Source organism: Capricornis sumatraensis, chromosome 4 (genome assembly GCF_032405125.1).
Source record: "Capricornis sumatraensis isolate serow.1 chromosome 4, serow.2, whole genome shotgun sequence".
Lineage (NCBI taxonomy): Eukaryota > Metazoa > Chordata > Mammalia > Artiodactyla > Bovidae > Capricornis > Capricornis sumatraensis.
Genome location: NC_091072.1, coordinates 3,484,304 through 3,510,474, shown reverse-complemented (window position 1 = coordinate 3,510,474; position 26,171 = coordinate 3,484,304). Strand labels below are relative to the sequence as shown.

The window sequence follows — 26,171 nt, the reverse complement described above, 5'->3', positions numbered from 1 at the left end:
CTCTGAAGAGAAGATGGGGAAAGGCTGCAAGGTGGTGGTCTGTGGCTTGCTGTCTGTGGGGAAGACGGCGATTTTGGAGCAGCTCCTTTATGGGAACCATACTATTGGTAAGATTTTTTTTCTCTAGTTTCTCTGTAGGCTCTGGGAACTGGTTGGGATCTTTGGTTGGCCGCGATGGCCTAGAGATGGGTGAGGTGTTGTCTAGAGGGACCAGGAGGGTTGGAGAAGTCAACAGAGACGGAAGGGGGATGTCGGGGCAAGGAGAAAACGTTTCTATATTGTTGACATTCAAGAGTGCTCACACTTACTCTGTTAGAACAGGAGTTATAACAGGCAAGACAGTGTTGTCTGTGGTTTCCAGTAGATTATTTACATCATGAAGAGCAGTCACAGACTCACTGACTTCAGAATACATTGATCTCTCATCCTCATTTCATATACAGCTTTCCAATACCGCTGAACGGGTTTTAAGAATGGAAGAGACAGCTGTTCGCTGCAGTATGACCTACTTTTTGAATTGGACTATCTCATTCATTTACCCATTCATTGAGTTAAAAATGTTCCGTACTTCCCCTGTGATCCAGGCTATGATGAGGCCTCTCTGGCTTTAAGGAGGTCACAGACAGAATGAAAGGAGGCTTCTCTTAGGTAGAATCATGGATCTTTGAAGTGTTTGTCAGTGGCAAGAACCCTGGAGCACATTTCTATCTTATTTTTATTAACCATTTTGATGAGCTCTGATTCTCTTCTACCTTCCCAAAATAATATTTAACAACTTTGGTTAACTCCACATTCGGTTTTTATTACGATGCCTGTTTCAGAAATTCCGAAAACCTTTTGATTTCCCCAAAACCATAGCTCCTGTCATAAATGCTGCATTAACAGTTGTGAAATTTTTACCCTCATATTCTAATTTGTACAAAAAAACAAATTATGCCCAAGGGGGAAAAAAGAATCCCTTTATCCTGTCAAAACCCCCACAGCTTTTGTTTAAGTAGGCTATATCTTATGACATTTTTATTACATTAGAAATTAAAACTGAGAAAAATATTTTAAATGTACTACTTAAAGTAAGAACAATAAATTTATTACATGCTAAGGGAACACATTTTTATGAAAAATAATTATATTTTCAAAAACAATTTAGTGAGAAGATGATTGTTGATTTACATTTCTGAAAATCGAATGTCCAGCCTAGTAGAAGGCAGCTGGATCATCATGAGCAATCGTGTCTGCATTCAGCCTGCTGTTGTGTGTTGTTTTAGTTGAAATACATGAAGAACATCTGGCCTCACCCAAGTATGTGGTTGAAAAAGATAGCTTTGCAGATAGTTCAGGATTTGCTTTGGTATTTCACTAAAACTCGGTCATTGATGGTTACGCAGTGTGAACCCTGAAACCACATCAGTGAGCTTGTATTACATTAAAATCACATTGATCTGTCTTGCACATCAAATGGGTTTTTTATCCAAGCATGTTTTTTTATCATGAATGGGTCATTTGGAAAATACTGATTTTCCGAATAACATTTGTTAATGTCATCACCAATGTCATTGCTGTTGGGAGGCTATCAAGTTTATGCCAATGGATAGAATTCTCCTTTTTGCTTGAAAGCTCACAAATTTTATCATTAACCACACATACTGTCAGTTATTTTCCTTGGAACGATAGACTCTGTTTATTCATCTTTGAGAAAATGTCTGTCAGATACCCAAAAAACCCATGGCTTTTTGTGTGTCATTTCTTTAAAAAAAAAAGCCTAGTTCAGCTTGCAACTCAGACACAAGAACTTTTCCTCCAGTCACAATTATTGATTAAGTGAAATACTTAATGCAGACTTCCCATTAATCACATAGAATATTGAAAAGATAAAGATACATACTCAAAGATTGGGATTTAATAAATTTGGTAATTTTTCCTGCTTTATCAAGGATATTCTTAAATGAAATTGACTTTTTCTTCTTAAACTGCAGTAGGAGGTGGTGGGGAATTCAGCCATTAACACTGTTGGTGCCCCTGCCTGAATTTGTACTAAGCCAACACTGGTTTTACCCACCATTACTTTTGCATCATCAGCAAATGTCAACATAGTGCAAAAGGTGAACGCCTTAGTATTGTTCTGAAAGAGGTTTTGCCCGTGTTGTTGTGTTTGGTTGCTCACTCGTGTCTGACCCTTGGCCTGTGTGGGTTCCCTGGAAGGAGGCCTCGAGGGATCTCTGGCAGACCCCACTTGGAGCTGCTGGCAGCTGTGGGTGTTCTCAGCTGAGCAGTGTCATGCCCGTTTCTCCTTCCCCTCTTTCTCTGTTTATGGAGGCTGACGTCTGCCCTGTCGGTCATTTCTTCAGTTTTGTTTATACCTTTCCCTAATTCTTATGTGTGTCCAGATGTTTCTGTTTTCTGTGAGGTCTGCTGTATCAGATAACTCCCCACCACACGCGCACACACACGCACACTTTTGCTGAGACCTTCTGGGACCCGGCGTCCTCTGGGCCTATTGCACAGCTATCACCGCAGGACTTCTCTTGGCTTCTTCTCTCTGGGTTTCAGTTCCTGTTTCTAGACCTTTTGTTATCTTTTGTTTACACCCTTCATCTGCTGGAGCATATCTTCCAGTCCTTTCTTTGGGTGAAAAATGTTTCATGATGAAATGGGGCCTTGGGCGATGACAGCCTCAGACAGCCCTCTATGCCTGGGCACAGTTGTAACCCTGGGGCATCCAAACTGTTTACTCCTGTCCCTGTGATTCTCTATGCTGGAGACGAGGCTTTGATCCCCGGGTTGGGAAGATCCCCTGGAGAAGGAAATGGCAACGCACCCCAGTGCTCTGGTCTGGAGAATCCCATGGACAGAGGCGCCCCGAGGGCTTCAGTCCATGGGGTCGCAGAGTTGCACACGACTGAGCGCACACATGCTGAGGTGGTTTTCCGAATCTAACGTCTTCCTGTGATTACATGCTGTTTTTTAAATGCTTTGGCCACACCGCATGGCATGTGGGGTCTTAGTTCCTGACCAGGGATCGAACCCTCACCCCCTGCGTTGCAAGCGCTGAGTCTTAAGCCACGGGACCTCCATGGAAGTCCCAGAACTCTTTTTTGGATGCTGGATCTTCTGGACAAACCCGCTGATGTTTAAAATTTCTCCTCTCCTGTTTTCTGTCTCTCAGTGTTTGGTTCTACTTTATGGGAATTTTCCTCACTTTTATTTTTTAGCCCTTATATTCAGTTTTCATTTCTTAGTATCCTGTTCTTATTTCATGAATGCACTCTCTAAGTGTAATATTTGGTAGTTTTTGGTTTGTTTTCTCCTCTTTGCATAGTCTCTTTCTTTCCAGGCGCTCTTTCTTGCTTTTTGGTCTCTTTCTCAGTGGTCTGGTAACCCTTGGTTGTCTGCTTAGTAATTAACAATGGCGAACTGAAAAGCTAATTTAAAGCTCTGAGCCCGTGGGTAGGATTCGTGACTTTGCTTCATTATAAGGTGACCTGGGTGGGGCGTTTGTCATTAATAGCTAACCTGAGAGGTTAGCATATTTAGGATTTTCAACTTTTTCAGTGGTCAGATTCCCCAGATTCCTCTGCCTAGAGGGTGAAGAGCTGGCCCCAAGTTGGGAGCAGGCTACTGGCTTGCCTGTTTCCACTCTGCCCTCTGTTTGCCACCCTAGCAGCCTCTATTCTGTCCTTTCCAGGAGTGCAGCTTGGTCTCCCGCTGGGACGGGGCAGCGTGGAGTGGGAGTGGGAGAGGCGATCCGGAGAGCTGGCGAGGAGTCTGACTTCACACGGTTTATAGGATGAGAAAATCTCAAAAGGTCTAAGCTTAATGGGAGGAAGGGAACCAGACTGGCTTTTGGTGGAGAAAACATCCACCGTGACCAAAGTCTTGGTAGTTTTTGTTTTAAAATTTTTTTTGTAATCAAAGCCCTGCCAAATTTGTGTCTTCATGGACTTCCTGTCACACTAGTCATGGAAATTCAGAGTGTTCATCTTCTCATCTTAACCTCCTTGTCAGCAAACCTTTGTTGAATACTTGCCATGTACACCGAATGGGTGTTTCTCTCAAGGAAGTTACGCACGAGTTGCAGAGACAAAACACACACGGATGGAGCAGAGTAAGATGCCTGTTTCAAGGCTGATCATTCCCGGGAGCAGGGGGGTTGAAATTGGGGCGCCAGGCGTGAGCTCACTCACTCACTCATTCATTCCACTCAGATGATCTCTGAGGACTTTCTACGTCCGTAAGTCGATTTGTTGGTCCTCAGAACTATAGAGAGAGATTAGCCACAGTCCTGGCTCTGGAGGAGTTTGCCCTCCACTTTCTGAGGGGACAGGTATGAAAAGATGGACGGGTGAAATGGTCTTACCTGTGCAAGACACAGGAAGCGCAGGATGGAGAATAGAGGATAATCCAAAGAAAACCTACAGAGCTGACATTTCAGCAGAGTCTGGAGAGGATGAGCTGTTGGTAGTGGTTCAGGAGAAGGGCACAAGGCAGGGGAGTGGGAGCAGGCGGTGGGCTGAGCAGAGACCGTAGCAGTCAAGGGGCTGGTTTGGGAGCATATTCACCCATACTTCCATCCGTGTGCACCAGGCTCCCCTGGAGGCCCAGTCGGTAAAGAGTCTGCCTGCAATGCGGGAGACCTGGGTTTGATCCCTGGGCTGGGAAGATCCGCTGGAGGAGGAAATGGCAGCCCACTCCAGAATTCTTGCCTGGAGAATCCCACGGACAGAGCAGCCTGGTGGGCTACAGCCCATGGGGTCACACAGAGTCGGACACGACCGAGTGACTAACTTTCACCCCTACTTGCTTCATTGAGAGAGAATGCTTGGCGCTGAACAGATGGATGGCAATCACTGGACACAGCGGGGGGGGGGACAGGTGTGGGCGGAAGGGCGACAAGTCTTTGTTAGTGTGAAGGACATGGAAGACGTCACACAAAAGTGCACAGTAGGTGCTTGGGAACTAAGGCCTGGTGCTTAGACGCAGACTGGGCATGCACAGTTTTGAGTCCTTTAAACAGACCCTGGAAATAGTGGAAGTTGTGCAGAGAAAAATCAAGATTACCCAAGTCCTGTCCTTGACTCTGATGAAGGAAACAGGGCCACTTAGCTGTTGAAACTACTTTAAAAACCAGACTTTAATTACCATTTTAGATGTTAAGTTCTCTGCCTCTTGTAAGTTACTTTTTAAAAACAAGTAATAGTAAACCTCATTGCCAAATTTTTATCTTTTATTCCTATATAGAAATATGTATTTTATAGATATATATATCTTTTTATCTTTTATTCCTAAATATTCCTATATGGAAAAAAGAATCTTAACTACTTTTCATTTTAAATAAGTTAGTAAGTGGAAATATGATTCTTTGGTATAGTAAATAAGGAACCTAGAAAGCCAACTTGTACACAACAACAAAATACTCAAAAATTGGTAGAGCTGTCCAAAAACTAATAGCTTTTTTTAAAAATGGAGGTAAAGTTGAGACACCATTCTTCATTTCAGATGACTAACGCAGCGATTTCATATTGGTGTATATAAAAGTAATTTCCGGGGACTTCCCTGGTGGTCCGGCGGTTGCGACTCCGCCTTCTGGTGCAGGGGCTGCGAGTTCAGTCCCTGGCCAGGGAGCTGAGATCCTGTGCGCCAGGCAGCCAAAAAGCAGAGGCAGTGTGGTAACAGGTGCAGGAAAGGCTTAAAAGAGAATGACTGGCCTCTTGCCCAGGACTGGGGGACTGCGAGACGCTGGAGGACGTGTACATGGCGTCGGTGGAAACGGACCGGGGCGTCAAGGAGCAGCTGCACCTGTACGACACCCGAGGCCTGCAGGAAGGCGTGGAGCTGCCGAAGCACTATTTCTCATTTGCAGATGGCTTTGTTCTTGTGTACAGTGTGAATAACCTTGAATCCTTTCAAAGAGTGGAGCTTCTGAAGAAGGAAATTGATAAGTTCAAAGATAAAAAAGAGGTAAGTGGGGCTGTTAAAAAAAAAAGGAACTGTGAATTCTGTTTAAATTGTAGCATGGACTTCTGGGCAATTAAAATGTTTTAAAAGCATTCAGTTGTATTCATAATACCTGTAATCGTCATGACTTTTTCTTAGCCCAGGAAATACAGGACTGACTGGGTTCAACCAGGACCAGCACTTGGCTCTGCCTTTGCTTGTTTCCATGTAAAATTGAACTTTAATGACTCCATGTCTCACATACATAGTTCATTTCACATCATTTGGAACCACTGTTTCCTAGGGCTTTTTATTGTTTCCTTGGATAAATAGGATTGTCTTCAGCCTTGAAAAAAAAAGGAAAGAAATGGAAAAAATGAATAATTACTGGGTTCTATTGACGTACCACTTGAAAATAAGCTCTTCCTATGGTCTGTGGAGCCCTTGGTGATCTGGCCCGTGTCCGTTCCTCTGTCCCTGTACCCCAGGGCCGTGCCAGGGGCCTGCTTTCTGCACACTTCTTCAGTGGGATGGTCCTGGAGCTCTCTTGTTGCAGGCTTTCTCCCGGTCAAGACCACCTTTTCAGTGCTTAGGGAACCATGTCATGAACCTGTTAACACCACTGGATGGTCTTAACCTAATTTTTACATATTTTTGCATGTCAGACTTTTAATTTTGAGATGATTATTGATTCACATGCAATTTTAAGAAACAGCAGAGACCTCTCACCAGTTTCCCCCAGTGCTGGTAACACCCTGCAAAACTATTGTAGAACAGGGCTTCCTGCTGGCTCAGTGGTCAAGAATCTGCCTGAAATGGCAGGAGACACAGGTTTGATCCCTGAGTCGGGAAGATCCCCTGAAGAAGGAAACGGTAACCCACTCCAGTATTCTCGCCTACAGAATTCCGTGGAGAGCCTGGTGGGCTGCAAATAACGGGGTCAAAGTCAGAAACGACTTAGTGACTAAACGCCAGCAGCAGCATCGTAGATGACACAGCCGAGACCCTGATGCTGACACAGCTGGGGGCCTTCCCAGCACTGCAGGGGTCCCTCAGGAGAAGGAGATGGCAACCCACTCCAGTGCTCTTGCCTAGAGAATCCCAGGGACAGAGGAGCCTGGTGGGCTGCCGTCTGCGGGGTCGCAGAGTCGGACAGGACGGACGCGACTTACCATGTGTGCAGGCACTGGAGAAGGCGATGGCACCCCACTCCAGTGCTCTTGCCTGGAAAGTCCCATGGACGGAGGAGCCTGGTGGGCTGCAGTTCATGGGGACACTGAGGGTCGGACACGCCTGAGCAACTTCACTTTCCCTTTTCACTTTCATGCATTGGAGAAGGACATGGCAACCCACTCCAGTGTTCTTGCCTGGAGAATCCCAGGGACGGGGGAGCCTGGTGGGCTGCCGTCTCTGGGGTCGCACAGTCGGAGACGACTGAAGCGACTTGGCAGCAGCGGCAGGACCTCTTGTGCCCACACGCGTCCCCTGCCCAGCCCTCCTCCTCAGTCGCTGGCTCACCTGTTCTCCATTGCTGTAACCTTGTCATTTCAAGGATGCTGACATAGGTGGGACTGTAGTGTGTCACAAACTGCCGTGCGGCGGGACCGTTTCTCCGATCTGACCCCGCCCCCGCGCCCCGCCGTCTCCACTGGCCGCTGCAGGTCTGTTCTCCGAGTCTCCTTCTGTGTCAGGTCAGCCGTGTCATATTTTAGATTCCACATATAAGTGATTTCCTGTGGTATTTGTCTTCTTCAGACTGCAGTTATGACAATCTCTAGGTGCATCCATGTTGCTACGGATGGCATTACTTTGTTCTTTTTTTAATCATTTATTCCTGCCGGTGCTGGGCCTTGCTGCTGCCCAGGTTGCTGTAGTCGCAGCGAGCCGAGCCGCTCTGCAGTTGCGGCGCGCGGCCTCCTCACTGCGCTTCTCCTCCTGCGGAGCCGGCTCTGGGGCGCGCGGGCGTAGCTGCTCTGGGGCGGGTGGGATTTGCCTGGGTCGCGTGTCTCCTGCGTGGCAGGCGGACGGTACCGCCGAGCCGCCAGGGAAGCCCGTCTACAGACTTCTTAGTGACAGCCCTTCTGCCTGGGCGAGGTGGTAGCTCCGTGTAGACGAGCTTGGACAGTTTCCCGGGCTGTGGGCGGCACTGTTCTGGTGAGGGGCTGGGGACACAGGAGACAATGAAAGTCCCTGCTCCCGCAGAGCTGCTGGCGGGAGGCGGGCGGCCACCGGGAAGGCCTCCCTGCGGGGACTGCTCGCTGAGATCCGGGACGTGAGGGGCGCCAGGCCGGCCTCCGGAGGGGCTGCTCCGGGAGGCGGGGATGGGGGGTGCTGGCGCTCAGGCGGGAGGGGAGGGTGGCGGCAAAGGGAGGGCAGGGTGTAGCCTGGGTTAGATGACTTATTTTCATGTTTGTTTTTAAGAAAATGAATGTTTGCGCATGGTTCATAAATAAAAAGTGTACATCAAAAGGACTCCAGTGAACTCTGGTTCCCACCTGTCCTCAGCCATCCATTTCTGGTACCCAAGTGTGTTTTTTAAATATTTTCCCACCTTCCTAGTCGAGGGGCACCCTTGCAGTTTCTTCATATAAATACAAGCAAATAGAAATGCACATATTTTTTTCTTATTCTTCTGTTATGCCTGAGGTGGCTTATTGTTCTACACCTTGCATTTTTCATGTAATACATCTTGGAGTCCTTTCCCTAGGAGTACTCAGGATTCCTTTTTTTTTTTTTAAGCTTGCCTCGTATTCATTGTGTGACTATAGATGTATCATATGTAATTAGCATCCGGTGGATGGACACGGGTTATCTCGTGTCATGTGCTATTATGAACCATGCTACAGTGAATAATCTTAGACTTTTATTATTTTGTACATACATTTTAGCAGATAGTTGAAGACCCACCAGCACAAGTTAGGACCTTGAGTCGAGGGTAAAGACGGTGCGGAGTTGCCCTCTATAGGAAGACAGTGGAAGCGCCCGTTGTGCAGCCTTGAGAACCCTGTGCCTAAATGTCTGGATTTCGTGACTCTTCTAGGTGAAGGGTGTTTTTGTAGCTTCGTTTCTCCTTCATGTGAAGGAAGTTGAACTTCCTTTTGACTTAGTTTTAAACTGACCGCTCTATGCTGACTCTGACCGTGGGGGACAAGGTGCGAAGCCGCGTTTAGTCCCATAGCTCGCTCTCAAGCACACTGACCTTTAGTGGTTAGCACTGAGGCCGCGGCGGAGTCTGCACAGGAAGTGGCCTCTGAAGCTGGAGCAAGACAAGGGATGAGGGCAGAGACCGGAAGGCAAGTGAAGTCGGCGCTTTAAAAAGGAGGGGGTGACCAGGCTCTGTTAGATGCTGAAGGCAGATCAACAAAGTCAAGTAGTGTTTAAACGCGGAGCACTTCAAAGTCTGCTGGACCGGCTGTGAGGGAGCTGAGCACAGCAAACAGCTCTTCAAGAGCCTGGAGTCAGAGGGAAGTGTCCTGTCCCATAGACCGGGCAAGGCTTCCCAGGGGCGCAAGAACCTGGTCAAGAACCCGCCTGCCAGTGCAGGAGACCCGGGTTCGATCCCTGGGTGGGGAAGATCCCCTGGAGAAGGACATGGCACCCCACTGCAGCATTCTTGCCTGGAGAACCCCATGGAGAGGAGCCTGGCGGGCTACCGTCCGTGGGGTCGCGGAGAGTCAGGACTGAAACGACTTGGCACACAGCGCAGAGGGAGACGGGGGCTGGAGAAGGATGTTGGGAGGGTTTCTCAGGTGAGACAGTTGTGTGCGGGATGGCGCAGTGGAGAGGTGCAGCAGCGAGGGGACGGTTGGTGGAGCGACACCTGATCCAGAGGGTGCACGTGGGCTTCGAGGATGCGGAGGGCTGTTAGGTGCGGTGGTGGAAGTACACGGAAGTTCCCTTCTCGTTGCTTCTGGCTTCTGAAGCGTGCCGACGGGTCATCCGCCCGGCTGAAGGCATCCCGCCGGGGGGCGCGTGGGGTGACCAGGGGCCGCTGAGCGGCGGGGACGGGGCAGGGGCGGCGCGCAGCCGAGGGGACCCCCTCCCCGCCGCCGCCCGCCGGCACCGCAGGGCAGGGCCTGTCCCACTGGCCGCAGGGGAGGCCTCTGTGCAGACGCCGGCCGCGGGGGCGTCTGCGGGCAAAGCGCGCCGCCTCTGCAGTCGGGAAGAGCGGGCGACAAGGACAGGCGCAGGTGAAGCTGGGCGGGGGTAGCAGCGGCCGGGCGGGCGGCTCCTGCTGAGAAGCAGGCGTCACAGGCCGGCCAGAGCGCCTCTGACGGCGGGGCGGCCCGGGGCTCCGCGCTGTGCCCCCGCCGCCTCCCCACCTCCGGCTTGAGTCAGCTTGGCGGGCCTCTCAACACCCGGATGCCGTTTCCTCCCCGCGGCTTTGGCTGCCCTGTGACTGCTGCCTGCGTCGGCCGAGTGTGCCCAGCGTGGCGAGTGTTCCACTGAGAGAAGGCTCGCTGGCCCTGCCTTTAACGCAGTGTTCCCGTTGGGGCACGCGCTCAGCAGGTACTTCAGTGCCTGCCTCAGGCGCTTTGCTGGGATTTGAACGTGAGTGGAGAGTCAGCTCCCCCGGGTGCAGACCTCTCCTGGCTCCACGCGCCCTGTTGTGTTTTCAAGGACATCTCACCCATTTCCCAGACAGCAGGTAAGGGCTAAAGTGAAACGCAGGCACGCTTCAGACTGTTACCTGTACCCCAGGCAGCAATTTCCCCAGTCTCCCTTCCATTCACACCCCAGGTATTTCACAGGTTACAGCATCTCACAGCAGCCGGTTGAGCATTCCTGTTTTTAACAAAATGCACAAAGGAAGCAGTGAGGTGCTGCCCTGCCGTCTTACCACGCAGGTCACGTCTGAGAAGCAGCTCGGATAAAGCGGTTTGTTACACAGTACAGTCTTCCTTCTCCGTTTGGTCTAGGAGCTGACGCTGCAGTGTGTGACCTTTCCCTCTGTCCCTCCTCCAGGTGGCGATCGTTGTTCTAGGGAACAAAATCGACCTTTCGGAGCAGAGACAGGTGGACGCCGAGGTGGCCCAGCAGTGGGCCAGGAGCGAGAAGGTGCGCCTGTGGGAGGTGACGGTCACCGACCGCAAGACCCTCATCGAGCCCTTCACCCTGCTGGCCAGCAAGCTCTCGCAGCCCCAGAGCAAATCCAGCTTCCCTCTGCCCGGCAGGAAGAACAAAGGCAACTCGAGCTCGGAGAACTAGAACTTGAGGCGCGCCAGCGTCCTTCAGTCGGGACTGTCTCTAGGTGTCTGTGAACATGTTCCAGCCAGGCCGTTTGCGTCTGCCTTGGTTCCTAGGAAACCTCTGACGCACTTTCAGTTATCATCAAGTTACTCGGGCCAGGTTGTATTGCCTGATTTGAAATCATGCATTTGCACCCTCCTTGTTTGAAACTTGTCCCTGAATCGCGCACCTGTGCTGTTTACATCACACTGCACTTGAATAAAGCTCGGCTGTATGCAGGTGACCTGAGGAGCTCTGCTCACCTTTAACCTTTCTCAGAAGCGGTCATCCTGTGTCACTTTATGCAGACTTCTACTCGTCTCATGTCTAGGGTTCTAAAATGACACCTCACGTGTGTCCAGATTGGATCGCAAACAGTAAACAACTGGAGTACTGAGTTAAGCTAAACTTCATCTGGTGGAGATCTTGCTAAACAGAACAAAGTGTATGATTTAACTTTGTTGAGATTATGTTTAGCATGAATTGAGTAGGTGGTGTAAATACATTCAAACTGGTTCTTCCTTCTTTAGGAAGCTGCTAAACACTAGTAAAGCTTCCACTGTGAACAAGTCAAAGTTACCTAACTACTTGGAAAGTAAGCAGCAAGCCAGTCAGTCATTTCAACCACGAAAGCAGTTAACTATTGGTTTTAAATGTGAGATAAGTGGCCCAACAACAACAAAATAGTAATTTAAAAGGTCTAGTAAACAGTAGTTATCTTGAATACTTTTTAAGATGATGAACTTCTGTGAATTTAAACTCAGTTGGCTGTTAAGTGACTGCAAGGCAAGAACTATGGCATATAAGATACAAAACTTCCATGCTGGCAGCACTGGCCAATTTATAATTAATATTTCTCATCACCTTTCTTTGGTTAAAGAACTATCACTCAGATGGTTAAATCATTCCCTGCCTTCTCTCGTAGTTACTGAGTGTTGAACCTGTAGTTTTGTGTTTTTTTTTTTTTCCAAACACAGATAAATACTTTTACAATTATTTAAAGCTGAGATGGTAAAGAATCCACCTGTAATGTGGGAGACCTGGGTTCAATCCCTGGATCGGAAAGATCCCCTGGAGACTGGAAAGGATACCCACTGCAGTATTATTCTTGCCTGGAGAATCCCACAGACAGAGGAGCCTGGTGGGATACAGCTCATAGGTCACAGAGAATCAAACTGAGTGACTAAGCACAGCACACAGTATTTATAAGGAATATATGGGGGTGGGGGCTTTCCCTGGTGGTCCAGTGGTTAAGACTCCATGCTCCCCCATGCAGGGGGCAAGGTTCAAGTTCGGGAACTAAGATCCCTCGTGCCACAGTGTGGCAGAGAGACCCACAAATAACCGTCCTGCAGTTTGCTCCTCTGCTGAACTCAGCCTGGCTCTCTTAGTGCGCAGCAGGACTGGGTTCTTTCTGAACAGGCGGTGAATGGATGCGAACCTCCCCCCTGGCCCCTACAGCTCCTCCTACCCTGGCGGTAGTTGCTTCTCCGCGAGAGCCACTTCTCACGTGGCAATGCTGGGTTGATGCAAATGGAATTTGGACTTGTCACCCCAACAAAACAATGAGCTCTTTGAGGGCAGTGACTATCTTAAATCATTATATATATATATATGGCTTTATATTTTCCCTAGACTAAAGAGGGGAGGGGCGTCCCAGGTGGCCCAGTGGCTAAGACTCTGCTCCTGATACAGGGGGGATCTGGGTTTGATCCCTGGTCGGGGAACTAGCTCCCACGTGGAACAACTAAAGATCCAGAGCAAATGAATATCAAAAAAGTGGATGCTGTCAGTAAGGGGACAAACTGACACGGTGCCTTGAGGACAGCATCACCTCAGGGTATTCCTGCCAAAGGTACACAACCTGAATCAAGTCACAAGGCAACGTGAGACAGACTCACATCAAGAGAAAAGCTACAAAAAAACCCAGATCTAGGCTCTTCAGAAATGCCGATGTCAGCAAAGACCACACAGAGAGAAAAAGGGAGCTATCGATGATTATCACGCTAAGTGGAGTAAGTCAGAGACCAGCATGTGAAGTCTCAACACGACACAGACGAACTTACTCACAAAACAGAAACAGACCCTCAGCCTCACAGACTCTCAGACTCAGAAAACAAACCATGGTTGCCAGAGGGGAAAGGTGGGCAGGGAGAAATTAAAAGTTTAGGGTGAACAGATACTCCTGCCTATAAAACAGGGACCAACGAGGACCTGCTCTCTAGCACAGGGAATTGTGTCCAATACCTTGGGTAAGGTCGGTGCCAGTGTGACTGTGGTTCTGGACCCTGAATTTTAAATCATTATAACTAGGCTCAAACACATCTTTATTAATCAAAACAGGAACCAGTACAATCAACACAATTTTGCCAACAAAAAATAACTTTATTCCCCAGAGCCTAAAAATCTGTGCTTCGGGATTCTGTGAACTCTGGGAAAGCATTTTCTGCCTCCTGCTGGTTGTGAAAGAGTTTTCCCTGCAAAAAGTTGTCGAGATGCTTAAAGTGGTAGTCGGTTGGCGAGAGTTCAGGTGAATATGGTGGAAGAGGCAAGAGTGTGGGCCAATTTGTTCTACGCGCGGTAAGAGTTGGATGGAGAGAATCGGGCCCTCTCTGAGGACCAATGCCAGCTGCAGGCATTGCGGCTTTCAGTGCATCTCACCGATTTGCTGAGTGCATTTCTCAGATGGAATGGTTTCACCAGGATTCAGAAAGCTGTAGTGACCAGGCCGGCAGGAGACCACCGAGCAGTGACCAGGACCTTCTTTGGTGCAAGCGTGGCTCTGGAAGTGCTTTGCAGCCTCTCCGTCCGACCACTGAGCTGGTCATCGCCTGCTGTTACGTAAAATCCACTTTTCCTGCACGTCACTGTTGCACGGGATTGAGGATGGTTAGTTTTTGTTTGCAGTCAGCTAACAAGGCACCCACTTACAGAGCCTTTTCACCTTTCCAGTTTGTTTCAAGTGCCGAATCACCACAGAAAGGCTGATGTTGAGTTCTCCGGCAATTTCTTGTGCAGCTGTGAGAGCATCAGCCTTGGCAATCCTCCCAGTTGGTCGTGGTCAGCCCCCGCCGGCCGCCCACCATGCTCGTCGTCTTCAAGGCCCTAGTCTCCTTTGCAAGACTTCTTGATCGGCCCCTGCGCTGTGTGTTAGCAGTTCCTGGGCCAAGTGTGTCGTTGATGTTGCAAGTTATCTCTGCTGCTTACAACCCATTTTGAAATCGAGTAAGAAAAATGATTTTATTTTTTGTCTAACATGATTTTGTGAACTTCCTGATGTTCAAGCTGGTTTTAGATAAGGCAGAGGAACCAGAGATCAAATTGCCAACATCCACTGGATCATGGAAAAAGCAAGAGAGTTCCAGAGAAACATGTATTTCTGCTTTATTGACTATGCCAAAGCCTTTGACTGTGTGGATCACAATAAACTGTGGAAAATTCTGAGAGAGATGGGAATACCAGACCACCTGACCTGCCTCTTGAGAAACCTGTATGCAGGTCAGGAAGCAACAGTTAGAACTGGACATGGAACAACAGACTGGTTCTAAATAGGAAAAGGAGTACGTCAAGGCTGTATATTGTCACCCTGCTTATTTAACTTCTATGCAGAGTACATCATGAGAAACGCTGGACTGGAAGAAACACAAGCTGGAATCAAGACTGCCGGGAGAAATATCAATAACCTCAGATATGCAGATGACATCACCCTTATGGCAGAAAGTGAAGAGGAGCTAAAAAGCCTCCTGATGAAAGTGAAAAGAGGAGAATGAAAAGTTGGCCTAAAGCTCAACATTCAGAAAACGAAGATCATGGCATCTGGTCCCATCACTTCATGGGAAATAGATGGGGAAACAGTGGAAACAGTGTCAGACTTTATTTTTCTGGGCTCCAAAATCACTGCAGATGGTGACTGCAGCCATGAAATTAAAAGACGCTTACTCCTTGGAAGAAAAGTTGTGACCAACCTAGACAGCATATTCAAAAGCAGAGACATTACTTTGCCGACTAAGGTCCATCTAGTCAAGGCTATGGTTTTCCCAGTGGTCATGTATGGATGTGAGAGTTGGACTGTGAAGAAGGCTGAGCGCCGAAGAATTGATGCTTTTGAACTGTGGTGTTGGAGAAGACTCTTGAGAGTCCCTTGGACTGCAAGGAGATCCAACCAGTCCTTTCTGAAGGAGATCAGCCCAGGGATTTCTTTGGAAGGAATGATGCTGAAGCTGAAACTCCAGTACTTTGGCCACCTCATGCGAAGAGTTGACTCATTGGAAAAGACTCTGATGCTGGGAGGGATTTGGGGGCAGGAAGAGAAGGGGACGACCGAGGATGAGATGGCTGGATGGCATCACTGACTCGATGGGCATGAGTCTGAGTGAACTCCGGGAGTTGGTGATGGACAGGGAGGCCTGGCATGCTGCAATTCATGGGGTCACAAAGAGTCGGACATGACTGAGTGACTGAACTGAACTGAACATCATTTTGTTAGCAAGTAGTACGTCATTACCAAAAAAAAACAGTAAATTGAGACATGCACATTAAAATGATGTATATAACATAACCACATTTAAGAATGTATCCAGTATCAAATGGCAAAGAACACTGCAAAACCACAGTTCTTTTTGCACCAATCAAATTCTACCACCGCATCTACAAATTTAGAGAATTCTTTTAAAAGATGGAGCAGAACTCTTATCTTTGGAAGAAAATGACTTAGATTATCTAACCTTTTCTAAGGCACCTCAGTATTTATCCTGCAAGGCTGTTGGATAAATTAACAGTAACATACCAAGCCCAGTTGGTGCTGGGTAAATGAAACCAAGGTGTTCAGTTTGCATTACCTTTAATTGTTTTAATAGTAAAGATCTAGCAAGAAGAAAAACTACCAAAAAAGGCAAAAGAAAGTCGTGAATGCAGCAGTGTTGGTGGTTGTTTCAATATTGTTTATTAGCACAGTAGCGAATGCAGACTTGAGTAGTCCACAACATAGAGCCAATCCACTGAGCAACCCTGCTCCACGCCGGACAGCTAACAGCTTAAGGTATTTTACTACAGGTTTTCAGAAGTCCTGATTCAAACCTCTCTCTCTCCACAATAAAGTAGATTGGCATATAAAATAAAATACGTAACTACTCATTTTCTATATTGGTGTCTTATAGCCACGTGTCCATTTTATATATGAGATGACAGTCTCTAAAAGCTGTTAAATATCAATGTTCCCTTTCAAGGAGGGAAAACAAATTCCAATTTTTCAAGACAAAAAAGTGTGTAGTCTTGGAAGGACTTTACATAAATGTCCATGTGTAACCTGTACGAAATTAAGCTGTTTTAAACTTACAGTCTACAAGCAACTGAACCCAAATGCCTAGTCTTCTCTGTGCTGCACCTCAGCTAACATCGCAGAACTAACAACAGGTTTTAGAAGTTGCTATTACCAATTCTGTCTACTGCAGCAAGACACCTTAAGTTACAACAAAATCTTAGGGAATAAGACTGAATAAGATCTGTTATAGAAATACCCTACTCTTTACCAACTCCCACCCTCCCCCACCCCTTCAAAATCATAAGCAGCTCTCTCTGTGACAGACAAATGCTGTGAAGGACTGTGGAGCCCAGTTTACGTGGCATATCTCTTGGTCCACTGTCTGGCCATCCTGTCGTGCTCTGCCCTGTTGGTCATATACTGAGTGGCGATACTTCCCACCAAGGGGTCGGCTGGAAGAGAAGACCGCATGTTACTCTGAGGGAAGGAAAAGGACGTTTCCATCTTAGCCGGTAGGTCAGTGGCAGCCTGGGAGAATGTGGACAGGTGGCTGTCACCAAGCCCCTCCACCATTCCGGATGCCTTTCCTTCCAGACTCGCCCCTCCCCCCACTGCAGGGTTTGCCCCTCCGTGGCAGGGTTCGGCAGGGTCCGGGAGGCTCGAGGCCCTGACCACTGCCAACACCCAGCTCCGTGCACAGGACCACCCTGTGCTCAGTGGCACCCACTCTTGACACTGAGCACAGTGAGGCCCTCGAGGCTCCTGCAGCATCAAACCATTGGCCTTTCCACTATACCCAGAAACGGCCAGAGCTGCCAGGTGGAAACCTGCACTTTCAGTTAAGCAATGCTTCTCTGAAACCTAAACAGAATCTTTAGTAATTCAATTTGTATTTGGCTTATCTAGAAAAAAATTTAGTAACAGGAAATGAAGGTTCAGAAAGCACCACAGTCTGGCCATCACTAAGTATACAGCAGGGAACCACTGTTCAGTTAGGGGCAGCTGCAGGGTGGGCCTGCAGGCAGTGGGCAGGTCAGAGGCAGATACAAGTGTGTCGTTTTAGGAGAACTGTGTGGGAAATATGCGAAAGCGGAACAGAAATAAATAAAGGAGGGAATGACTAAAGATGTAAAAACCTAAGGCAATCTGACGTGAATTCTGCAGATTAAAACACCTTATTCCTAGAGCACATCAGCTAGCGGTCAATCAGCTGTGGTTTTCAACTAGTAGACAACTGTTGACTAGAAATTTCTTTGAAAAACGATTAAGTTTTTCTCCTTTGAAAGCGTGTACAAAAATAAAATCTGACCTTTAGAAAGTCTTAGTTTAAATGGAAAAAACCACTATTTCCCAGGTGAGGAGAAATAAACCAAGGTAAACAGCCATAAGCTTACCAGGATTACAGTCTGTGAGAAGTGAGCAGATAGAAAGAAGGACTTTAGAAATGGTTAGTGCTGGGCTCCAATTATCTTTCAAAATGTCCAAGCAAATAACTCCTTGACTGTTAATATTACAGTGATAGATTCTTGTCCGAAATGTAACCTAAAAAATAAGGTAGTGTTAAATGAAATTTAAACAGCAAACAATCAAACTTTTTACTAAAAAACATTTTCAATTAAATGGCTCTAATTACACCTTTTAAAGAAGTAGACATTGGTTTATAAAAAAAAAGTAACAGTTTAACTTAACAAGGCCAGTAAGTGTTAAGAGACTATTTAATAAAATTGAGATTAGAAAGTATTCACGGATACAATCTCAGGTATTTTCAATCTCATTTAAAAAGTAATCAGCAACAAAAAGCAAGGTAACTTCAATTTTTCCTTTTTTTCCTCTTAAACTGAACTATAGTTGATTTACAATTTGTGTTAATTTCTGCTTGTCAGCAGTGACTCAATTTTACACACACAGACACACACACACAAACATATAAACAGTCTTTTTTAAAAAATATTCTTCTCCATTATGTTTTACCCCAGGAAGCTGGATATAGTTCCCTGTATGTTTCTTGAATTCATCTTTAGCAGTTTTAATGTAAATATTTTCCTAACGTTTTGGAGTTTGGATAACTAGTCGTTTGCTGACCTCTTGTGTTAGCTGGTAGAACTACATGGCCTCAAAGCAAACTTCAGCACCTAATTCAAACGTCGTAGTGGGTACATGAGAGAAGGCAATGGCACCCGACTCCAGTACTCTTGCCTGGAAAATCCCATGGACGGAGGAGCCTGGTGGGCTGTAGTCCCTGGGGTCGCGACTGAGCGACTTCACTTTCACTTTTCACTTTCATGCATCGGAGAAGGAAATGGCAGCCCACTCCAGTGTTCTTGCCTGGAGAATGCCAGGGACAGGGGAGCCTGGTGGGCTGCCATCTATGGGGTCGCACAGAGTCGGACACGACAGAAGCGACTTAGCAGCAGCAGCAGTGGGTACATGAAGACAAGCTGCTTAGCAAACACTGATCACACCCCCAAAAGGCTGAAAAGTGGATCCGCAGATGCGGTGTGTTTCTGTTCATTTCTGACCTTTACATCAGATCCTGCAGCTGTCTTGCCGGCCTACATCACAGAATCCACTCTAACAGTTTCCGGGGGTGGAGCCAGAAACGCACAAGGGCCACAGCAGCAGCAAAGCAGCGTCAGCCGCTCGAGCCTGGGCTGTTTCCTCTCGTCTCTAGTTTTCACTGTGAAATACACCGCAGCATCCACAGTGAGCATAACCTGTAACCGTGCCGCTTTCTTCGAGTGACAGGGCTGTCCGTCAGCCCTTGCGGCTGCAACCGCACCTCCACCCGGCAGCGCTCCCCGCCCGGAGGCGGCTCTGCTTCGGACTCTGAAGAGGCCCTTAGCCTCCCAGCGGACAGTGACCGGCAGCCCCCACCCGGGAGGAGAGCCCGCCGGGGTCCGAAGGGCCCGAGGCTCGGTCGGCAGGAGCGTCTCCAGCTGCCGTGCTCTAAACTCGGAGCGCTTCGGGGATCTGCATGTCACCCGCGCCCTGCGGCCAGGCCACCAGTCCCTGTCCTAGCCCACGTGTGGAGACTGCGACACTGCTTCCGTTGGTTAGAAACTCCTCCTGCTGAGTGGGAAACAGGAGACTACCTATGGGCAGATGTGCAGGACTTTAAGCCCCGTGGAAACACACTTACTTAGAAATGGCCTTTGCCAGAAGAGGCAGTCAACCCAAAGACGTGTTTTATGTATGTTCAAATGTGCCTAAGAGATTTGTCAGGATCTGCTTTTAGTGGTTAAAACCCCCACTTTAAAAGCCGGATTCATCTTTCACAGGAGTATCTGAACTTCAGCGTCAGTCTGGGGAGCACCTTACCTTCGGAGGCTTGAAGGGGTACTCCGGTGTGAAGGTGATATCGAGGAAGAACACGCCGCCCTCGTACACGGAGCCCGGGGGCCCGAGGATGGTGGACCTCCACTCGTAGATGTTGTCGCCTTTGGGGCCAGCGCTGCGGACAACACACCGCGGTGAGAGGGCGCTGGCGCTCGGCTCCGGCGGCGCAGCCCGGGAGGGCACGCCGCTGCGCCCGCTCCCGGTAACGTGGGCGCTCCCGGCCTCCCCGGTAACGTGGGCGCTCTCCGCCTCCCCGGTAAGGTGGGGTGCTCCCGGCCTCCCCGGTAACGTGGGCGCTCTCCGCCTCCCCGGTAAGGTGGGGTGCTCCCGGCCTCCCCGGTAACGTGGGCGCTCCCGGCCTCCCCGGTAAGGTGGGCGCTCCGCAGAGCACAGCCCTCCATCCTCCAGATCCGCAGGTGCGGGCCTCCAACAGGCCTCCGCCCAGGAACACCGGGAGGGGTGCCGAAGCCCCGACACCGGCCCGGCTAGGAAGGAGCCAGAAACCCTCTCCTCCGTGCACCGCAGGAAACGCAAACTGCACTTAAAAGAGAGAAACACCTCTCGGCACACAGAGCTCTTCAGAGCCGTGTCACCTCTGCTGAAAGCATCATTTCTGACCCTCTGACGGGGGCTCTTCGTTTCTCCATAATCTTAAACAGAAAGGAGTCCCACAGATCGCAGTTCTCTGAACAGCGTCAACCATGCATGGGTGGGCGGGGGACCCAACGACCCAGTTACAAGTCATTCGGTTTCGTCTCAGCATGAATCCAATTCCACAAGCGGCTCTCTACACACCAGATCACTGCTGGTTACACTGCTGGTTACATGCAGTCACGCTGGGATACCTTCTCCACGGCCCTGTCGGATCAGCATCTCTGTATAAAGGCATGTTAATAAAAACGTAACCAAGACCTCCGAAAGCTTAACACCCCCGTCCAAACAGTAAGTGTAACATTCTAGTATTTAGAAAAGAGAAAAGACGAGGAGTTTGGGAGTCAGTCTTGGTTCCTGACGTAGAAAGACCTTCCCACAGCCTGGGGATGCCATGGGAGACGCTGTGGAGGGGTTAACTCGCGTGTTTTCATTTCATGTTCATTTACTGCTCTGAGGACAGTCAAGTGTGTCAGCCAAACAGAAAAAGACCTTCCCTTCGAGACCTGCAGATCCAGTCAACACCCAAAAGACTGTCTGCAGAGCAGGCGAATCTCTCTTAAACAAGCGTTCTGCGTGAACTGGACTCGCTCGCCCGCACACGTGCTGAGAGCCCGCGCGCCAGGCAGACGCTGAATGCAGGGGGTTCCCCTAATGAACAAGACAAGAACTGCTGGTCTTCATCTTGCCCGCTGCTAACTGGTTCAAGGCAGGGCTCAATTCCTTTTAAGAGAAAGAGGTGAAGAGGAAGGGAGATGAGAAGAGGAAAAGTGACCCACTGGAGACTTTTTCTTTCAGTCTGGAGTTTGGAGAAGGAACAACAGCGACAGAAGCTAGGGGAACAAGCTAAGTTAGGGGAAAAGAAAAGAGAGAAGCTGAGGAAGAAAGCACGGTGCGGCCGGAAAGGAAGGAGAAAACACGGGCAAAGAACAGGGGCCGTGGGGAGCGCCAGGGCCCACCTGGTCAAGAGGCAGAGAGCGCCCAGACCCCGGACCGAGCGCTGCCGAGCTGTGTGACCTGGAGCGAGTTACCAGCTTCTCGCGGCAATATTCTGAGAACTAAACACCATCGAGAAGGAGGTGCTGGTGACCACCTCTGCAGAGCAACAAGTCCACAGGGATCGCTCTTTAAACGGCAGCAGTCACCTCTGTTACTAATGACTTGAGTATAACCACTGGCTCACACAGGATGGCCCCTTCATACCTCCTTGGGATGGATAGTCCCAAGAACTATTAAAAACCTGTTTTACGATGGACATGCATGGAAAGAGAGATTGTTTAACACCATCTCTAAGACTAAGTCACACATATGCAAACACCATCTTTGAGTTTTAAAAAAGACAACTTTCGACTCTGCAAGACGTCTGACCACAGCTATCACAAGCTGGGATGCAAGGAGTGCCCTTGGCCAACGCTCTCTCCGGAGACACGGTAACCCCTCCACGCGGAGGGATACGACTCTGCTGCTTCCTCTCCTGAGATGAGCACTGGTCCTCAGGCGTCCTAAGTGCCACCCTGCCTGTAGGTTTGCAGAAAGTCTACAGATGGGGCTGGCGCAGCTGGGACTCCTGTCTAAGCAGATGGAAGGACACCGACACAGAGGCGGCAGCTAAGAAGACGCACCGTCCCCACCTATCGCGTTCACAATACCTAAGGCTCGAAGGTGAAAGGCTGGCATTCGCGCTAAACCCCCTTCTTCCGTCCAAAACACGACCGCACCAACTGCTGTTCACTCAGTCGCATCCCACTCACTGTGACCCCATGGACTGCAGCCCGCCAAGCTCCTCCGTGCAAGGGATTCCCAGGCAAGAACCCTGGAGGGGGAATTTCCTTCTCCAGGTGCGTAGGGAGCCATGCCGTTTTCCTCACAGTCAGCTTAGCGGTGCTAAGTCAGTCGGTCCCACCCTGGTGGGGAAATGCTGGCAAAGGCCCAGTCCTGGGGGCCCTTAATACAGAAAAAAGATAGAAGCACGGTGGTCTAACAACATGCCACTACAAGCAGATTTTATGACTGGAAAGAAAACTGGTGGTTTCTCAATTTCATTGCCAAAATCATCTGTGAAACTTTAAAAATGACAGATTCCTGACCTTCATGCCAGGGGCACTACTGAGCTTAGCCCATCCAGAAGGGGAACCAAGACTCCACATCTTTAAAAAGCTCTTCTGGCCTCAGAGCAGGTGCTTTGCATCTGGGCCCCTGTACAGGTTGCTGGGAGGAGGACAACCGTCCAGAACCTAAGTGTCAACAGTTCACAGCCTGTCACCTGTGATACAGCTAGAAATTCAAATCGAGACTGCTGCCTGTTTGTGAGCAGCTTGCAGTTCGGTGTGAACTTTCTGAAAGTTCAGGGAAACGTCTGGAGAGAGAGTTTGAGGGCTTCCCTGGTGGTCCAGTGGCTAAGACTCCAGTCTCTCAATGCAGGGGACCTGGGTTCGATCCCTGGTCAGGGAACTAGATCCCACATGCTGCAACTCAGACTGGTGCAGCCTAATCAATCAATAAACATTAGAGAGAGAGAGTTACAAGCATGTAACATAAACTGGAAGTACACGGGAAGAGGACTGTTTAAGTAACACCGTCTCTATGCTAAGAAAATGAAGAGTGAAGGTAGGTTATAAGAAACAGTCTAGGTGAGGTAGGGTCAAAAGTAGTTGAAATCGCGAAGCATCAAGAAGAGCTGTGGAAAAGACCCAGCAACACAGATCCGTAACCTGTGGGCCCTGAACCAGCGGGCTTGGAAGCTACCGTGAAGCATCTGAGACTCTACTGCAAAGACCAAGGAATGCTGCCTGTTACTGCGTGAAGGCACCCAGCTTTCTGTCGTACGCATCGTCCTGATCACAGAACAAAGATTATGGTAAGGGACCTGCCATGCTTTTGCCTTTTCCCTCTTTCTAATTCTCACTGGAAAAAGTTAGGATCCTACTGGCCTAGAAGGTGATAGATAGACCCATGGCGAAATTTGAGGGCAGAAGCTTCCAGCTCTCAGAGAGTGACACTGTTCTGGAGAAGTGTGTCCCAACACCCCACCCCCTTCCTCCATAAAACGACCGACTGGTTTGCCTGCTCAGTCAGCACACACCTTCACCAGCCTCCCGTCCCCTCCCTGTAACAGAAGATACTTTCGGTTGTACAATAAGAAATGTAACTCCAGTTTTAAACACCAATTCAAGTACACGAATCAGTCTAAGCCCTTAAAAGGGATGGAAAGTTCTGAATTGGGAAATGGGAGGCTGAATTTAAGGAATTAAGGGAAGATGGGACCACCACCACCACACGTCCCTGCTCGGTGACTGCAATCTCCGAAAGTGGCTGAGACTCTGCCTTCCAGATTCTGTTCAATTCAGGTTTACTGTAACACAAACACTTTTCAAAATAAAAGCGCATGGTAACTCCCTGGCGGTCCAGTGGTCAGGACCCCTCAACGTCACTGCCAAGGGCCCAGTTTCGCTCTCTGATCGCGGCACTGAGGCCCTGCAGCCACGCAGCGTGGCCAGGGGATACAGAGTGTAATAAACTCTTACCAAGGCCAAAGGAAAGAACTGTGACCTAAATTCTGCTTTTTTCTCTCTGGTCAAAATACACACAGCATTAGGGCTTCCCTGGTGGGTCGGTGGTAAAGAATCCACCTGTCGGTGCAGGAGACACGGGTTCAATCCCTGATTCAGGAAGACCCCACAAGCTTCGGAGCAACCAAGCCCGAGGCCCAGCAGAGGCACTGCACCGCACACAGCCCGAGCCCCGCACCCCGGCACGCAAACAGAAGCAGAGAGAAAACAAACACAGCTTCAGCAAACACTGCAAGAAAAGCGAGAGGAACCTCTCCTTGTGATGCAGCTTTCTCATTTCTGTAGTAGTTTCTGAGGTCACTCGGATCCAGCGGGGCGGGGGTGGTCAGGACCCCAGCCTTCCCAGAGCGTGTGGGGCAGGGCGGCCACAGGCCCCACGTCTCACCAGCGCTGACCTGGGAGCCACACAGCAAAAGCTATCAGTCGGCGTAACTTCTGTGTAACACTTAGGGTCCTAGTGCAAACAGGACAGAACCTAACTAATACAACTCATTTACGGTGTAATCCTAGGAAATTAATAAAACCAATCTTTAAAACCTGTCATCAGAGCAGCCTTACTATAGAATCTGACGTGCTCTCCGGATTGACTTTTCCAAGAAAACCACACATGTGAATGTTTAAACTTCATTCCAAATGAAACAAAATTTTATTTTCACTTAAAGATGTTTTTCTCCTCCTCACCCATGCCCACACTCAGTATCAATTTGTTAGACTATTCTCCCACGACAACAGTTAAGAAACCAACGTTGCCCTTCAGTTTTCAAAAGCTATATTAGTTTCTTAAAAACAACACCCTGAAAGCAAGGCAAATATTACAATCAATTTTTAAAATTTTTATTGGGAGAGATGATCCCTGCTTACAAACACAGAAATCCCTGAGATGCTATTTTAGACATAATCCTAAAAGACTTAGTTATCTGGTCTCACACCCTAAAAACAGCGAGGGAGCCGAGGCTGGGGGACAGAAAGCCAACAAGCGTGCCGCAGCCGGGCAGCCGGGCGTGGGGGCCACGGGGCAGGCCAGCAGGGGCTCAGGTCAGCCGGCGCGGCTCGTTCTTCCCAAAGCGCCCACGGACCCGTGGTGTCGCCCCACAGGACAGTGACCCGTGTTGCAGGAGGACGGGCGCCTGGAGGCAACCACACGCCGGGGAAACTTAAGACTGGACGGGCTGGTCCCCGCCTCCCCTCTGCCCCGCAGAAGGCATGTGACAGCAACGAGCTCGCATACAGGGCGCCGCTGCCGTCACACAGGCCGCGGAGCCCACGCCCGACGGGAGCCTTAGAGCCGCGCTCTGTCTGGGCGACGCCGTCTGAGCAGGGTTCTGCGCGTCGCAGCCGGGACGGGGGCGTGCGCGTCCGTGGGAGAGAGAGCGGCGTCCGAGGGAGAGAGAGCGGCGCCCGCCTGCAGCCCCAGGCGCTGTCAGACGCCGCCGCCGTCCCCAACCGCTGGTCTGCGGCTCAGTGCCCGGTACAGAGAGAGCGGACGCAATGCGGTCCAGGCGGTCATCAATCACAGGGGGGTTTGCACGAGTTCCTGGCGGTCTAGTGGTTAGGATTTGGGGCTTTCACTGCCATGGCCTGGGTTCCACTCCTGGTTGGAAAACTGAGATCCCAAAAAAGGAGATTTGCACACGCCCCAGTGTTCTATAGACCCCGACTACTCAAAATGTGGTCCCTGAACAAAAGCAACGTCAGCATCCCCTGGGCGTCTGTTAGAAAAGCAGACTCTGAGGCCCCAGACCTACCGCATCAGAATCTGCATCTTAACACAGTCCCCAAATGACGCCTGAGCACATCAGAGTCTGAGAAGGCGGCTGTGGAGGACACAAACGGCAACGAATTTCAACTCCACTTTCCAATGTTCTGTAACCGATTCAAACGACCTGTCGTGTTATCTAGGTCTCTCCTTCTCCATCTGTACTTCTTTGCAGTTAAAAAAAAAAGATCAACCCTGGTGATGCTTAGCTCTATTCAGTCTGTAAGATCAATAACCAAACACAGAACTGAGAAAGTGCTTACAGGAAGAGATCTGCTATCAAATCTATGTTCCCTACAAACATACGGCTCAAAGTCCATTCTTAATTTACTCTCCTTTTGCTAAGAAATTCAAGATGAATATGAGACAATAGCAGGAATCTTTTCTCAACTGACCAGAGGGACTCCTCATCCCCCACGATCACTGCCCAAAAGACGGT

General features: G+C 49.2%; 2 protein-coding genes across 4 annotated transcripts in view; one reads left to right on the top strand and one right to left on the bottom strand.

The window, feature by feature from the left end:
- Positions 1-11,337, top strand: NKIRAS1 (NFKB inhibitor interacting Ras like 1). Of its 3 annotated transcripts, none has more exons than XM_068970275.1 (3): positions 1-107; positions 5,714-5,955; positions 10,897-11,337. In XM_068970275.1, the coding sequence occupies exons 1-3, from the start codon at positions 14-16 to the stop codon at positions 11,137-11,139; spliced, it is 579 nt and encodes a 192-aa protein (XP_068826376.1). In that variant the 5' UTR covers positions 1-13; the 3' UTR covers positions 11,140-11,337. The 3 variants fall into 3 exon arrangements, with proteins under 3 accessions (XP_068826376.1, XP_068826378.1, XP_068826377.1); XM_068970277.1 differs by lacking the exon at positions 10,897-11,337 and adding an exon at positions 8,820-9,035; XM_068970276.1 differs by having other exon boundaries at positions 14-107; positions 5,714-5,784; positions 10,894-11,337.
- Positions 11,338-16,741: 5,404 nt separating this feature from the next.
- Positions 16,742-26,171, bottom strand: part of LOC138077900 (ubiquitin-conjugating enzyme E2 E1) — a 67,254-nt gene continuing 57,824 nt past the window's right edge. The window contains exons 4-6 of the mRNA XM_068970274.1: positions 19,739-19,871; positions 17,815-17,962; positions 16,742-16,872 (exon numbers count right to left, since the gene is read on the bottom strand). Of these exons, the coding sequence (XP_068826375.1) occupies positions 16,775-16,872; positions 17,815-17,962; positions 19,739-19,871 (379 nt within the window). The 3' untranslated portion in view covers positions 16,742-16,774. The remainder of the gene's footprint in view (positions 16,873-17,814; positions 17,963-19,738; positions 19,872-26,171) is intronic.